Source organism: Aphelocoma coerulescens, chromosome 2, assembly GCF_041296385.1.
Source record: "Aphelocoma coerulescens isolate FSJ_1873_10779 chromosome 2, UR_Acoe_1.0, whole genome shotgun sequence".
NCBI lineage: Eukaryota > Metazoa > Chordata > Aves > Passeriformes > Corvidae > Aphelocoma > Aphelocoma coerulescens.
The window spans coordinates 99,555,048-99,573,143 of NC_091015.1; the positions used below are offsets into that span (position 1 = coordinate 99,555,048).

The following is an 18,096-nucleotide window of genomic DNA, read 5'->3' on the forward strand; positions in this document are numbered from 1 at the left end:
TCTTCACTTCACAATACTCCTTCCCACATCTCCCAAGTGTTTCACTGGATAGCACAGAAAGTTCTTCCTCCTCTTTATTTCTTCGTTATGGAAAACACAAAAAGGAAGAGAGGGTAGAATGCTTACACAAAACCCAGATGGGATAGGCAAGTTTTTACAGCAGAGAAGATGTGATTCTTTCTTTCAAAAACATGTGTAAGTGCTCTTGGACATAACATTTCTCCACCAAGGAAATACAGAAATGGTTTGACTAGGTGACCATAATGATTTGCCTCCTACAGTAATGCAACTTACAGATAATTTCTTTGTGAAAAGTTTAAAACACAAACTGACTTTTCATTGTGCCTTCTCTGGGGTTTTCTGGCTAATATTTTTTCCTATTAAATTATCCCTATAACACCGAAAGAAAAAAAAGTAATCAGCCATACACAAATGAAAATCTGTAACACCAACAAATCTCAATGTTGCAAGAATTATGCAGAACAAGTTATTCAGAATACAACAGCTGGTTACCATATGCCTAGAGACTCAAAGTTACCTGCACTGCAAAGAGCTACTGGGTTGTGATAAATGATGCCAAAGGAAGAACAAAGAAGTGAGGGAGAATGCAATGGACAGTCACAGAAATAGACTTCTGCAATAACTCACAGATTCTAAATGTGTAAAAAAGGCAAAATGGTCTTACTGCACACTATGGAATATTACATTGTACACTCAAAGGACACAGGAGCTGAAAGTTGTAGTACAAGAGTGCAAAGCCTGTAGCAGGATTTCACATAAGGTAGTAAGTACCTCATACAAGAGTGACACTGGAGGGGATGGGAAAGGCTCAGCACGAACTCTTAGGGGGTCTTTTGCAAACCTCAAGAGGCAGGGCTGACTTGAAGGTGATTACCATTCCTTACCACTTCTATGGATGAATGACTTCTAATTGCCTTCACAGTTTTTTCTGTGCATTGTTGGACTGCCACTAAAACCCACAGAACTAAGTTCTGACATGCCTTGAAAGCTAAACTGTGCTAAAAGTAGATAAGAATTTGATACATCTAAATATTTGTTTTTCCAGAGAAACTCAAAGCAAGTTAATTCTTATTTTGCATATGAACAGAAACTCAAATTAATAAATATTTATTAGTACAAACCAAGCGTATACGTGTCTGAACATTTTGCAAGGCTTTGTCTTGACAGAGATCATTTGACTGAGTCTGTAGCAAATATAGACTTATCTCTTTACAGTGTAGCTTTCCAAAGACACTAATTTAAAAGAAATAGTATCATGGCAATGTTTATAGTTTTAATGTATACAGCTCCCATGATATATATATAGAATGTGCAGCATTCCTCTCTATGCTCACCACCTTACGAGCAAGTCACACAAATCACCACGTTTCTCTGCACATTTCAGGTGTAGTACTGATAAGCTTTTAAAGTAGTTCCATCCACTTTAAACTTAAATGAATGAATATAGGCTGTGACATTGGTTCTTGAATGTAGTTACATTAACGAAACGGTAAAATTCTGGCAGGGGGAAGAGAGAAAGATTGCAATAATACAACTGCAGCCAGTCAAGAACTAGCATAAAACACAAACTTACATTACAGAAAGTCATGCCCAATGCATTGCATATAAAAATCTTGAGTCCTACCTACATTTTCTCTGTAAAGTATTTAAAATTTCAATTTATCAAGTACTTTTCAACTTTTTTTTCCTCTAAGAAAGAATCGTAGATGTGTGCAATGTTTTCACTGTGGAGGGAAAAAGGTTAAGAAGAGTCCTTCTCCCATGTTTAACCATGTCCATAAGAATATTCTTATGAACGATCACCTTGTTCAAAACTTCAGAAGGGACTACTACCAGAAACAAAACATTGTGACAAACCTTCTATTACCTCTAGTAATATTCTTAAAATATTATTAGAGCTTCAGCAAAATAAGCAGAAAAGATAAAGCTTGATGTCTCATCCCTATAAAAGCAGAGTAAATAATTCAGGCATCAAGATTTCCAAAGTTCCTCTGCTACCAGCAGTTAGGGTAAAATGCTCAAATCTAAGCAGCTATTTTCCCTCTCTAATAGCATCCCTTACAAATACACATCCCTTACAAATTGCTTCCTTTGTTCAAGTAGCAGGAATCTAGATTTTTTGATTAGTCATGCACCCAGAAACTAGTAATAGTTTCTTATTAGGTAAGCCTTGGTTTTTTCCCTTAAAGAAAAAAGCAAATATTTGAATAATCTTTTAATGACTGTAATACATTTTGGCCTACAAGAAACACCAGGATCAAGCTGTGAAGATGATTTTTTATACAAACCTGTTGGTCATATTTATACAAAATTCTATATTGAACACTGAGATGGGAGGTTTTATGCATTATAGTGTCAGCTGCTTTTAAGTGACCCAGGATTAGAGCTGACTAATTTTTCAGCGTTGCTTCATTTACTTCAGAGTGAGGTTTGATAACATTTAAAAAAACCTCAAACATCTCCACAATACTTCTAATTTGGAACAATATTAATTCATGTAGTTTCATAGGTATAACTCTTTGTGGTGAATATTCCATTCAAGACTTTTCTCTGTCAAAACTCTGCATAGTTTTACCTAGGACTGAGCATCTTCTGTGGAAGCAGCAGAACTAAGGAAGCCAAAAGAGCAAATATATTCTGTTCAAGTCAATTAAGTGCATTAGTTGAAAAATACCTTGCCGATTCTATTACTGAGTCACATTGATATGAATATAAATGAAAAATTAAGTTTCAAACCTTTTTTTAAATTAAACTACAGTAAAACACAGATTTAGCATTTTTATAAGCATGCAAACATGGTTTTTTAAGAGGTATGAACATTTTTACAAGTCTTGCGGTCACATTGCTTTGACCTGTATCTCTGTAACTAAGTTCTGTGGATGTGATCTATCCTGACGTAATCTGCCTACCACACCTGGCTATTGGGTGCTGACCTGGAGTACCAGCAAATCCTGATTTCCCCTATTAACTGTTTTGAATTAGTTACCAAAGACCAGTACTTAAAAACTAAAGGTGCAATTCTGATCAGTAACTAGAGAACAATGTTACAGATATGCCTTGTCTCTCCAACGCTTTTCTTTTGGGTGTAAATAAATGCATGATATTATGCAAATTCATTCTTCTAAGAGCATGACACTAGCAGGTACAAAGTGTGCTTCAGGCAGAATGAATGCTTACTTTATTCCAGTTAAAATGACTCTGATGTTAGAATTCAATATACAATACTCAGGCTGAACATTGTCTTTTTCTGGAAAAGTATGCTGGTTTAATTCAACACAAACAGAATGCTTAAGTAGCAAACACAAACCCTTCACATCTTCAGTCATCATACCCTTCTGTTTTGTTTAATGTAAAAGCATACTTGATGGAACCGTAACAAGTTCTTGGAAAACAGAACAAAAAAAAAAAACCTCTCAGTAATTGTTGAGAATAACAACAAATAAAAGATGCCTAAGTGATCTGAAATGAAGCTCACAGACTTCAAAAAGAAATACTGGAACAGGTTCAGTAACACCACGAAAAAAAGTATGAAATGCTCTACTTTTCAGCCTGGAATTAAGTTCATTTGTTTATATTACCAAACCCAGAAACAGAAAATTTATCTAGAGAAAGCCACATGCTTTTTTAAGTGGACTATAATTCTATTATTTATAGTGAGGACATCTCTATTGCTACGTTGAAATTGATTTTTTTCTAAAACAGAAATTGAAGAGGCAAAACATAAGTAATATGATGTCTACATCATTCTAATATTAGCTTGCTCTTCATTTCTAGGTCATACTGACAGCTGACCTGTCACAAAAAATAATTAGCACTGATTTGAATTCGTGCCAAGAACTGTTTTGATTTTAAAAAATGTGGAATTTTTATATAAAGGCTAAAAAACTGCAACAAATCAAGGGCTATAATTACATATTACCCACAAGTGCAAAAAGCAAAGATTTGATGTTGTGCCGTTCTAAAAGCAAAAGTTGATCATCCCTCTCATTTAATCTGGAACACGTTTATGTGGCACTTTGCATAGGCATTTCTCCTCGGCTGCCGGAATGTAATTGTATTTAATGCTTCTGTCTTTTCTTCCAAATTGCACTGGAATTAGCTGCATCATTTAGAGTTAGGTAAAAAAGGAAAAGCAAAAGCCAGTGAGTGCCCAAGAAAGGAAGGGAACAGAGACAAGTGCAAACACAACCCGAGTGCGTGAGCTGTGCTTCCTCAGGAAAGCAGATCGCTGCGAGCGCAGTTGGCTGACGGGATCTTCCCTCGGCTGCTCCACAGCAGCTGTGCTCCACACCTACCCAGCATGGAACAGGCCAGCTAACGCGCCACGCATCACACACACACACACCCCTAAGCTGAAGAAGCAACTCAGTATATTTTCTACCACCTTAGTGCAAAAATCCACTTCTAATGCTCCTCCAGCTACAAAAGCTCCTGTCAGCCATGGTAGATGGTTCCTAACTATCCTAAAACCTCCCGTTACCCACTGTAACCCACATATCATAGTGCTACTTAGAGCAAATCCAGTGTCTCTCTTCATACATGCAGATCTGGGGCAGATCCTGCTGTTTAGACAACAGTCAGACATCTTACCCTGAATTTGGAATTACCATAAGCAGCAAAACATGAATTTTGCATCACTGGAATCAGAAGCAACAGGCTGAGCTGTGTGAGCAACACTAAGCATGCTGTGTGTAAAACCTTTCTCTGTGTGACACATGGGAATTCCTTCTGATACAGGCAACAGCCTACAAGTGGTGACTGTCAAGACTTTTTTCTCTGGTGGCCTACTAGCCATTAGTTCTAGAAGAAAACTTCTGAAATAGAAATATAGAAAAAAAAGGTGGATCAATATAAAAATATAGCCATGTTTTAGATGAAAAAACCTGTACTACCCTCTAACCTCCATTTACCAGCACAGGGGAAAAAAGTACTTCATAACCCCTACCAACAAGAAATATTAAGCAAAGAACAAGCCAAATATCACCTATTAACCAAAATTAAATGTTAAGTATTATATAGAATATTAGTTTTATTTCTAATATACTGTAATTTAAAAATACCATGAAGTTTAAAATCTAAATAATATTATACTTTAAGAAAAAAATCATCTTCAAGTTTTGCTTATTACACATGGCAAGTTTCATTCTGTAGCATGGAGTTTTCGTCTGGAGCACTATTTATTAAGAAGTGGAACCTTCTGCAGCATAGAAATTGAATTTTAACTTCCCATGAACTGAATAATCAAAACTGATCCCTCTGAACCCCAAGCCTAATGGTGGCAGTGATAGTAAATTCAAATGCGTGCAACAAGCAGAATTGCCTTTGCTAGTATTCACCAGATGATTCAAGTACTAAACACCCTCAAGCTGTATGAACATGCTAAAATTCTAAATGGAAAACACTAAAACTGTAAGAGAATAAACCCACTAGCAAACACAAAGTCCATGCTGCCAACAGAAGAGTAACCAGACTGACAAACTTACACCAGCTTTCAGTGCAGAATGATCCATCTGTATTTCAAAATGGGCATTGCTCCCTCTGCCTTCCCCTGCCCCAGGGTGCTGCGCTTTGCTAAGAAGGGCTAAGCCCACATCAAGTCAGTTTCAGCTTTTGAAGTATAAAGAGCAGCAAGCTAAAGCATCGATGTGATCCTCACCTCTTTCACTGGCATCATCGACGAGGACGATCTCTTCCAGCATGTGCCGCGGGGAGCGGTTTATCACGCTGTGCACGGTCCGCAGCAGGGTGCTCCAGGCCTCATTGTGAAACACAATGACAACGCTGGTCGTGGGAAGGTTGTCTGCATACACCTTCGTTTTACACCTATAAACCAAATTAAAGCATGTGTTTGTAAAGGTCAGGCCTTCAGCTGGAGCTGAAAGTCTGGGGTTCATCTCTTGAGTATTGATACTGACATTCCTGATACATCAATTTCATGCAGAGCATGACAAAGGAGCACACAGTGCACGTTTGATACATGTTCAAAGTGCTCAGAAGTTCACCAGATTAAAAGAGAATTATATTCACATTCCAAAGTTAGCATGGAAAACCATAGGTTTAGCTGTCCAACAGCACATATAGGGGATTCACATAAACTATGACATACACTTCAAGTAACCCCATATGCCGCCAAAATTTTTACATTCTGCAATGCTATTCTAAAACAATCGACGTTTTCATTATTTTCTAGAAAAATCAATACACTGTACACAAAGTACTGGTCACAATTCTGAAAAAACTCCAATTCTGCTCTAAAAAATAACCACACAAATTTAAGTGTTCTCTGCAGAGATCTGTTCCTCCTGCACATTCAAAAATGACACGGTTACTTATGTAAGATTTCATGGTATTAATCCTCCAAGAATCAAAGTTAAAGAGATATATGCAGATCTCAAACACAAGGAACACACTGAGGTGGAAAAGGAATTATATTAAATGGAGCTCCATTCCAACAAAAAAGCTTTTATTAGATCCCAAATTGTTGAGTCAATTCACTGTAATGTAACCTGATCTAGGCGCTACAAAAATACATTAACGAGTACTCATGACTATCGTCCTAACAGCAGCACTGTCCAAGGGCTTGAGAGGCAGAGTGCATATCCTCTACCCTAAATATACAGAAGCAATGCTTAAGGAACAGCCTGCCAATACAACAGGATTATGGTGTCAGCATGCCAGACAGTGACACTAGGAATGTCAGCCAGAACCAGGCTCCCAACATCAGTATTTTATTTTCTGGATAACTCAGCCAGAGCACTTCTCAGAGAGAGCAGCTCTCACAGCAAACCGGCATTTCAGCTCTGAGGTGGTGACAAAAGCCCAGCATGCACAGACATCTCAAAAAGGATCAGTAAGTCCAGGTGCAAATGAAGAAATACCTGGAAGAGCTTCTGTGAAACCATTTCTGAGAACTGAAGCAGTAGGATCAGGCACTATCTGCCTTCAATATTATACCTACTTATTATACAACTATGCCCCATTTAATTATTCATCACACTGAACTAATAAATCTTTATGAATAAAATCTTTATGGAAAGTTTCCATATATCCCTATGTTATCCTGATTCATTTCACATGTAAAAAAAAAATCTTGCAAAGCATGCCAACTGAAAAAGTTACTTCTTTGGTATCCCTTGAAAAATAAAATAGGTTTTCACAAAAATGCTATGAATTTCAGATGAAAAATTCAATCATAAACCATGTAATTTTATCCCCATGTTTGCCACTTGTTCAGTCTGCTTTGCTACTTTAAAACCAAAATGTTTTATTCCTTCTGCTGCACTGCTCTCTAGACCAGAAAATAAGTCTCTGACTGTAGACATTCAGCTACAATAGTAATACAAATCCACCATTGCTCCTCTACTTTTTGGAAGAATATTTGTAAAAAAGTCAAGAGAAGCCTGTTAGCAGTTCTCTGTGAAAAACAGTAACAATGTGTCATTCACCAGGAATATCATGCTGGGATAGCCACAGGATCTACTATTGTAGTACGAAATCTCTCATCTTCAGCCTTGCCTTTTATCATGGTTTTCCAGAGGATTTTATTTTACTGAGCTCAAGTCAATGGACTGGTAAAAACATCAGCCAGGTGATCAGGGACTACAATGTTTATACAGCATTACACTGTCTGAAGTATAAATATATCAAAACATTTGAGATCTGTCTTTGAGGGGGAACTTTTTAGCACCAACAGGAAGGCTTACAGGAATTTTTTGGGGATGCCCCTCCCCACTGCGAGGCATCCCTTCTGCTCTGTCCTGCAGAAGGTGAATCTCCACTTTGCCATAATGAAACGTGTCGATTCTCACCCCCAGAGATCAGCTCTTCCTGGGCTAACAATTTAGGAGTGGCCCTGCACTGGCACTTGGTCGCTGGCTGGGTTTAACCCGTGACACTTGTTTACCAACACGTGAAAGGCTGCTGTAACACAAGGGTGCTTCATAACAAAACTGGCTTGGCATTTTTGAATGCTATTCTTAATAAAGCGTTTGGTGTGAAATTATTCTGGAAAGATTCATTGATGCAGACAAGACAACTGAAAGAATTGATGGTATGAGACCTGTTTTTTAGTATTCCTTTTACCTGCCCTTTTCCATATACCTTTTAGCTATATCTGTACAAATTGTTATGAATACATTACAAATAAAACCTCCTGGTTTTAATTTTGAAAAGACTGGTAACTTCTTCCCCCCCAGGAAAACATCACCGCAGAATATAAGACAAATAAAAGAGAACACTTGATGCCCATGATTAGACATTAGCCTTCTAAGGAAACTTCATGTTTTATTCTATTAACAAACATTTAAATTAAGAATTCTTTTTGTCTTTCATTTGAAAACAAATTACCCCAGAAAAGACTACTATAGAATTTAAAATACAGCATTAGCTTCAACCAAGTTATGCAACATTAGAAGCAGAATAAAACCATGAGGGGTATGACACACAGCCTATGAATTAAGGATAATTTGAATTTTAATGAGCTACTAATACATTATGTTCCTTTTGTTGGATCATGCCTCAAACAGCTTTAAAATTGAGTGCATAATATTAGGAAGGCATACCATCTCCAGTAATTTAATGAAGACTCCAAACAGCAGCTGAGAATGTCTACTCCACATGGAATGCATCATCCTTTCCTTCATCTACGGAATTCACTATGCAAACTCTCAGCTAATGTGACTCCATATATTATTTAGATTGTGGAACTCCCCAAAAACATCATATACTTTAAATACAAACAGAGACTTCTGTCCTATTACCTAAAGACACAGAAAAAAAATAGACCAGATTGTTAAAATACAATCAGAGTGATGGTGTTTGTCTTCCCAAGTCACTGTTCCAGGTGATGGAGCCCTGGGGATGGCTGAACACCTGCCTGCCATGGGCAGTGGTGAATGAATTCCTTGCCTGTGTGGCTTTTGCTTTCCTGATTAAACTGTCTACCTCAACCCACGAGTTTTCTCACTTCTACCCTTCTGATTCTCTCCCCCAGCCCACTGTAGGGGGGCAGTGAACAAGTGGCTGCATGGGGCTTAGTTGCCAGCTGGGGTCAAACCACAACAGAAATAAAGTGGAAAATTACATAGGAAATAGAATGAAAATTATCAAAGATTTTAATGCCCCATCAAAATCAGATGTGAGAAAAAATAATTAAGTTTAGTACCTAGACTTTTTAAAGCTGTTTTACAAACACACAACTATAAAGACACGACTCTGCTCAGACCTCTGTAAGATGCTCACACATATTCTTCACAGAATTTCATCTTTTTGAAATCTTGCATCACATATTCAGAATACTGAGTACTGCATTCCGGTCTGTGGCCTTCAACATAAGAAGGACATGCACTTGTTGGAGCAAGTCCAGAGGAAAGCCACAAGGATGACCAGAGGGCATCTCTCCTATGCAGACAGGCTGAGAGAGCTGGGGTTGTTCAGCCTGGAGAAGAGAAGGCTCTGAAGAGAATTTATAGCACCTTCCAGGACCTAAAGGGGGTATAGAAGAGCTGGAGAGGAACTTTCTAAAATGGCCTGTAATGACATGACAAGGGAGAATGGCTTTAAACTGAAACAGGGTCAGTTTAGATAATAGAAATAAATACTTTACTGTGAGGGTGATGAGAAACTGGAACAGGTTGCCCAGCTTGTGGATGACCCTGAAAGTGTTCACAGCCAGGCTGGATGGGACTTTCAGCAACCTGGTCTAGTGGAAGGTGTCCCTGTCCACAGCAGGGGGATTAGAACTAGGTGATCTTTTAAGGTCCCTTCCAACCCAAACCATACCATTCCACGATTCTATGGGTCTGTGAGAATAGTTTGGCCCAGTTCACTACAACCACATAGCTAGTCCTAGGTCCATATCTCCCCAAGAACACAGGGCAGTGTAAGAAATCAGAATACTTTATAACTGGAAATCAAGTTTAATGGACTAAAAGCAAAGAAAGTTGGACAGATCCTAGCATATAACACTGCTAAAGAAGAACAATGACAGCAAAATAAATACACATTGTTGCCCCTTACACCCTGTAGCCAGAACTCAAAAGTTCTAAATCCATTACAAAAGTTTTTAAAATGAAAGGCTAAAAGCAACGGAGTTTTGTTTTGCTTCTCCATTATTGTGACTCTCTGTGAAGGTGAAAGTTGAATCTTTCATAGAAGCTCTACAGGTTTTACACACAGAGATGTTCAGGAAAAAAAACTCAGAGAATTTTATTCAATAGATTAAATATAACCACTTGGAAACTACCTGATGCTACTTCAAATGCATCTGAAGAGCCTCTGAATAAACTGTTTTGCTGCATTCTCTTTCAGCCCAGAGTACAAATAGTCCACAGGAGACATTACAAAAATAACCAGAAGAGACAACAAGTAAGGCAATTATGTCCAAATAAAATTAAGCCATTAAATCTCAGAGTTTAATTGCAGCTTCAGCACAAACTTGCAGGGAAAGAAGACAACTTTTCATTTTGCACTTTCTACAACACCACAACTAAATATCCTTCTCCACATCTGACAGAAGTGGAAGCCTCTCTTCTCTCACACTGCTGAGGCAATAAGGAAACAAATGCACTTCACCGCTGCAGGGGCAGAAGAAATCTACCAGGTGATCATACCAGATGCTTCAATTGAATTCATCAGAAGGTGAAATTCTTCTGATACCTATCTGATCTGCTCAATCTCCAACCCAGAGATAAAAAAGCTACCCACAGCTAGGCATGCAGAGACTCCAGAAACTTGGGACATCACCTGCACTGTCCTCATGCCACCTCTCTCAGTTTACTGCTGGGTCTTTGACAAACACTCCAACTATTACTTTAGAAAAACCCCCAACTGTGCAGCCATCTTATTACAGGATAGCACTCGGCAATTTATCAACGTTACGAAATTGCATTCACGGATCAATTTAGGAATTATTTCTGAAACCCAAGATTGAGTGCTACATGTGTAGTGTTGGCAAATCTTGAAAGACATCTATTTACAATGTTGGTAGTGATCTGTCTGCACACCCTTCAAACTTATGCTAAATCATTTCTGAAAGTGACAAACAAGGAATCACCATTTGGATAGCTCTTAAATACATTTTCATAGGCTAAAAAAAATCATACCCCAAACAAAGCTACAAGCAAGGAAGAGGTCTTGTAGGAAATCAGTTATACACTACCATAATGCTTATGCAGTGAGACGCAATGAGGAAAACCTCATTCACTGAGGCAAAACGTGAAATAAATTTTAGGTCATTTTCTAGAAAGATGAGGCCATAATTATAGTCTGCATTAGAAATAAATGCTAAATTTCTAAGTACTACAGGGCAAATTTCTCCTCTTCTGATGCTGCCAACATGTTATTCTCCACAGAGGAGAAATGAGAGAACAAGTTACACATTGGAACATTATTTTTTAAATGGATTTTTCAAAACAAGGCCAGTGATGCTTACCTAATCATGAAAATTAACAGAGTCAGACACTACCTGAGCCATGATTTGCTCTACTTGTTTCCAGTTTTATTCCCATATTCCACCAGCCTTTCAAAGGAACAAGTTATGAACAATAATTTACAGTGGCTCAAAAACATTAACAGCAGTAAAACATGTATGCAATCCTTGTTTTCTAGCCCAGTGCACACAGCCCAGAGCACTCTGATAAAGGACAGAGAAGGAGCACAAGTAAGAGTGTCTCCTGTGCACTGAGCAGCTCACTTGGGAAGTCCCAGTGGAGCTCAGATTGTGCTCGTACGTGCAGTACGATAACACAGTGGCAATGCATTTTTGAAAGCTGAACTAGCAACAGATTGGGGCAGGAAGGGAAGCACATTTAGTCATCTTACAAATTTAGTACAATCTTTTATCTAGCATACTACAAACAACAGTTATAAATAAAAACTGCAGTTATAAATAAACTGCATCTCAGGACTTAAATTTGACAATGACACATTGGAATAATCCAAGTCTTGCTGAAAATCAGGTTAGAGCTGAAGTATTGAGGAAATACTACACAGCACACCCTCCGTAATAAATTTGTTTAATATTACTGATGCAGTACAAACAACACACATCTCAGTATCAAAATATATTGAGTGTCTCTGGAAAGCAAGCATCAGTATCCTTTGACTTGAAAACACACATTTATTTTCGCTTGAGGTTACAAAAGTTAATTCCAGATCGATAGAAAACAAAATCGGAAAATCTGAACTCCCCTCGTGAAACCTCAGGTTTAATTACTGATATCTGATGAATATCACTGCAGTGCTATAAAATGTCAGCATTCCATTGCTTACCTGTTCATATGCCTTAAGTTATAGGCTGCAATAAAGTTAATGTAACAGAGCTGAGGCACAGCTATGCCCAACAAAAAACCTCCTCTCTACTTAAATCACAGGTGAAAACAAGTTTTGAAATAAGACTGTTAAGAGTCACCCCAAAGCTGCTGAGACTGACCTACATTTCCATCAAGGGAGAACACCCTGTGGCAGAGTGTCAGAGAAATTGTCAAAACACCACAACAAGAACCACCAGGACTCAAGTCACGTGGTGTTTTTCTGGTAGACACTGCCTTAGTCTTTCCTGGATCACAGAATCGCAGAATATGCTGAGTTGGAAGGGACCCACAAGGACCATCTAGTATAAGGAGCAGCCTCATAATATTTAAGAGCAGGTATTAGTGAATCTGCTTTTTATATAAATTATAAGAATGCTCCAAGCTCCTAAATTGAAGACAATCAAGCTGGATAAAGATCTGATTTTCACACAGAAGCAATACAGCCGAAAAGACTAAAAGCACTTCTTCTGAGAAAGATGGGATCACTGGCTGTTGTAACATGCCAAACCACATTTCACTCAGACTTTGCACACAGCCATGGCTTAACTTGCAACTGAACAAAGAGAAAGCACTGCAGATAAGGTTGCAACAAAACTTCACACTACCCTGAAGCTGCTTCTTCCAATCAAATCAGAGCAATTCATTTTAGGAAGAGGCCTTCTTTTCTATAATTCATATCACAACTTCAATTAATCTTTGTGAAGAGGTGCCCTGAATGCAGGCAAATCCCTTATCCTTATCTAGACATTTCAACGCAGCCTGCTTAATATCTGCCTTCAATAGTATTACATAATTTACCTGACATCAAGAGTATGAAATTTTCCTTTCTTCTGATCTCAAAGATTTGGATATAAGAAAGGTCGCATTATCTCATGAGTCAAGTAGAAATCTTCTTTAAACCCTGAAAACAAAATCCAAAATGGTTCTTAAAACCATTGTGGTTACAGAATTCAAGCAGAACTTCATAAAAATAATAGTAGCTGCAATTGACTATTTTCCTTATCCTGAAAGCAATCACAGAAAAGCATCTCTTGACAGAAGCAAAAGCAATTCTGTCCACAGAGACTGAAATTGAACCTTAAGATCTCTAGACCAATTATTTTCCATACCTGACTTAACAATCTGAATAAATTTCAGATTATGGCAGCTCATCCAAAATGGATAAGCATGAATAAAAAGATTACAACCAAGAATGGATTGTCAAGTGTTTGTGCACATATACATGTGTGTGTGTGTATATATATATATACGTATCTCTGAGGGTATAGTGTAAACCCCCTCCAAAAAAGTTTACAGGAAGTAAGCTGATTTTTAATGTTTTTTTTTTCCCCACTAAGCTTTCTCTAGGAAAAAGGTTTCTAGGGAATTTCTTTCAGCTAACTCACTAAATCAATGTGAACAAGAACAATTCCAAACACTGACTCTACATGGGGCCAGTAACAAGCTATAGGCACCATGAAAGCCAGACAAAAAAACATTCCTGCTTGAAAGAACAGTAAAGTCTTTAATACCTCACATGCTTTCAGACTTCCATGACATTGCTGAAAGTTACATTGCTGGTGATGAGGTCAGCAGATTTTCTTTATAGATGCCGGGTTAATTAATAGCCTGGATTTCTAGCTTGTGTCAAAAGCTCCTGAGTCTTCCACCATTTATGTTAACAACTTTGCTCTTTTTTTATAATGTTTACATTACTATGACCAGAGCTAAATGAATACCTAATGTTCACAAACTGCATCACAACTTATGGAGCTATTTAAATCCCTACAGTCTTATGGGGATTTCAAAACTCAGGTTCTGAGAAAGCTTTTTTCCCAACCGTATTCCACCTAATCCAGTGTGACTGTGGGCTGCTGCCGAAAGCAATAAACCCACCTTTCACCATTACATTTTTGTCCCATCCCCTTCTTTCAACCAGATCTGGTTGCTGTGTGTGTTGCTTCAGTTTGCTGAATCAACAAACTATATTTTTTTCCCCCTTTTTGGTGTCCATCCAGTCAGTGAACATCCAGGCCACACAATCATCAGATTAGTATCAACAGAAGTGATGAGAAAACTTCTTTCATCTGCAATCCACGTTTATACCAAATTATATGTAGTATGAAACTATGCCCTTAGCTATTCTCCTGAATTAAACTAACTATAAGTAGAAAGCACACTTTCACAAGCCTCACATAGAAGCAAATCCCTTCAGTGCTGCCTTTTAAAAACCCATGAAATACCACATTTGAGTTCCAAGAGCATGCATGTGTGCTTTCATTTGTATTACAACAAATAGTATTACTCAAGCTATTTTCTTCACACTGAGATTGTGTTAATTTTAGGGATATGTTACATTTTGATTCAACTGTAGAATCCTAAAGCATAGAGCAAATAAATTTGCTTTTACAGGTAAAAAATTGAAATTCCAGTGTATTCTCACATGCATATTTCATACTTAAAATCAACATAATATTTTTAAAGCATAGATATGAAAAACAGACTGTGGTAACTGAAAAGCATTATATTGTATCATCTAATTAACAGTGCCTAAATCCAAATTCTGTTCTTACTCATCAAAGATATGACAGAATCAGTCAGAATTACTATTTTACTAGATTTACTCAGAAAGAAGCCCAGCATAATTGCCATAAACTCCCCAACATACATGTATAGCTTAAACTTGGAAGAATGGTTTTTAACCTGGAAAATTGTCTACTTCCTCCCAGTTGTGAAAGGAAGCTTGGCAGCAGGAACTGAGCAGGGTAGCTTGATTCAGAAAAAAAACCCCTTCAATAATAATAATCTGACAACATTAATGTACCAGTTAAACATGAAGGTCTCAGAGATATGCACCTTTCTTTTTTCCAAGAAGTGGCTGAAGTCATAGTTTGTATGGATTCAAACACAGTTCACTCAAATATGTAAGGCCATCTGGCTAAAAACTCTGCTTATACCCTAACAGGAACTATAGCATTCAAAATGCCACCACACCTACCTTCCTGAGTACAGACAGTTTGAGAAAATGATAGTTAAAAGATCCCAGACTTTATGCAGAACTAACTGAGTTATAACAAGATGTCTGATACCCTTAATTCTGGCAAAATTATACCAACCAGGGAAAAATGACAAGGAAGACCTTTTATGCCAAATTGTATGGAGCCTGTAGACTTGGAGAAAGGGTTGCTGAGGGATCAGCAAGGAGCGTGGATACTCCTCCTTGCTGCACATCTGCTTGGGGAAGCCCATCACCTTTCCAAGAAATCTCAGCCTGCAAAATATGACACCCAGCTAGCACTGCATCACAAGATCCAGTGGGGACCAGAGCCTACATAAACACAAAATCATTCTGTCCCAGCTATGCCTCCATTGTTTGAAGCCTTGATTCCTTGTGCCTGAAAAAGAAGAGTGTTTTAAGCAGCTCTTTCCAAGCGTAAAAACCTCAGAATTTGGTTTAAACTCTCACAAAAGGGAACAAATGTCCACTTAAAAGTTTTATATATTCCACAAATTGTTAAATAATGAGTTCAGGCTGGAAAGCTCAGTCTTAGAACACAATACTCATTCTTCATTTTGCAAAGCAGTTTCTGAAGTCACCTCCAACTGCACCGAGAGCCAAACCAAGTCACAAAACACGTGCAAATTTCATGCTTTCAACCCCCCCTACTTTCCAGCCCGAACACCAAGGCACACAGAAGCAGCTGAACACATACTTTACTCACTGGCACCTATTTTATTCATTGCCTCCCTCATCTTCAGCAAGATCAAGGCAAGACTCTAGTGCTCCTGATCATCCATCTTTTATTCTTTGCTGTCATGTCAAGCCCACAGCTGCATATTTTCCTGGCAACTGTGAATCAACTCCCACTCTGATGATTGATTCACAGACTAGAATAAGACATACTTGCAAGAATTATTCTATTAACAACTTAAAGCCAATCTGGTATGCACAGCTGCTTATTCCCCTGCAAGAGCTTTCGTCCAGAGGTTGTAGCCTTGTCCATTATACTAGTTTGTTACACTAACATGTCCCAGTCCAGATTCTGGGAAGTATCCAGGCTAAAAAAAATTACTTCTGGTTTAGCTTTTTCTGTTGAGCAAATCACACTCAGCTGGGATAAAGAGAAGTAGAACAATGATAACAGACACAAAGTGACCAGCAATTCAGGCACATGTCAATGATTTTATAGGTGTCCATGTGCCTCGGTAATTTTGTGCCAAATAATAAAAATAAATGTAAACCTGTAAATACAACTGGGAGACACTTGCCAGAACAGAGATGTCAGCTTCTGTAGATGTCTTGTACTGAGGAGTTCCCTTAGCTGGAGAAGTGCCTAGAAGTTATTAAAGAAGCTCATATTTTTGTTCTTCTAGTAAGGGAACAAAATTTCTTGGCCACAACATAAACAGGATGCCCTGAGTGGGTCATCTGCAGAGATTAACCTATGAGCACTCCAGGACCAACACACTTGTCTTTACACAGGTGATAGGGGTTTGGCAGAACTAGAAATTAATTGAAGGATAATGCACTTTACTGCAAAAGCTGCTCTCCAGCTGACACGTCATGCCATTCCCATTAAATACATGTGGCAAATTGGTCCTGGCACTCTTAATTCCACCAGCTTTCCAACGATTAACCACTAGGCAAAACCTCTGCAGGCTTCTGCACTTCAGAAAAACTGACATGCTGGAGAATTAGAACACTTGAAATAATCACTTCTTTCCACCACACCACATTAAAGGAAGCAACCCACAAAACTTGTGAAGAAAATAATTACATGGTTGAATAGCTAAGTGTGCCTTTGAACACATCCTGCTTTTTCGAAACCTTGATTGAAAGTACTACTGGCAGCTGTGCTGTAGACACATAAATGTGGTAAGGAATGATTAAAAATTACCCATTCTCCTTCTCCACAAACTATTTCCATATTACCAGGGACATAGATAGAACAAATTATAACAGAAGTAATTCCACTAATGCAGCACAGTGTTTCTGACTTTGGAGTATTTTGGCTAATCAGATAAATAGTTTCATAAGACATACACACAACACCAGAGTATATTTATAGGTTTCACAATTCTGAAAATGGTTACAGTGTTCTGGAAGAGTAATACTGATCCACACATACTGATTAAGATACCCTTGCATTGTAAACACAGTACTGTTCTCAAATTTCCCAGAGAAATGTTAACATACTCCACGACTTCTTAATTAGCACAACCTTATAAAGTACACACTGAAAAGATAACAAATGGAAGAGGTTTTGGGGAAGCATTTTTCTCTCAAAAACTACTAAACACATGTAAATGTTAAATTTTGGCAGGAATTTACAAGAACAGAAAAATCCAGCTCTGTCCTGAAACTATACCTAAAATTTTATACAACGATTCCACTTTCACACACAGAGTATAGCAACAGCAGTATATCCAGAAAAAATGGAAGAGAAGCAAATGCAACATTACAAAACTTGTAGCATGTCTTACTGTGAAACACAATAGCTGCAGAGCATAGCCAAATGTGAAAGACAGAAATTTCTGTCTAGCTAAACTGGATTTTGAAACTGCAATTTCACTTGATTGCAAGCTTGAGTGATGCCTAGGTAATAATTTCTTAATAGTTTATAACAATTCCTCTCTCCATTTTTTGCTAATTCAAAGTCTAGACCTCAACAATTGAGTCAACTTTTTAGATCCTCAAATGTATGTTTTCATATTTGAAAATCCATTGAAAACCTACATTATTTCAAACTTGTGAAATCATATTTTGAAAAATATGCCTCCATTA

General features: G+C 37.9%; 1 protein-coding gene across 3 annotated transcripts in view; it reads right to left on the reverse strand.

The window, feature by feature from the left end:
• Window positions 1-18,096, reverse strand: part of GALNT1 (polypeptide N-acetylgalactosaminyltransferase 1) — an 87,187-nt gene that overhangs the window by 17,860 nt on the left and 51,231 nt on the right. For all 3 annotated transcript variants that reach the window (XM_069004149.1, XM_069004147.1, XM_069004150.1), the window contains exon 5: window positions 5,678-5,844. In XM_069004149.1, the coding sequence (XP_068860250.1) occupies window positions 5,678-5,844 (167 nt within the window). The remainder of the gene's footprint in view (window positions 1-5,677; window positions 5,845-18,096) is intronic.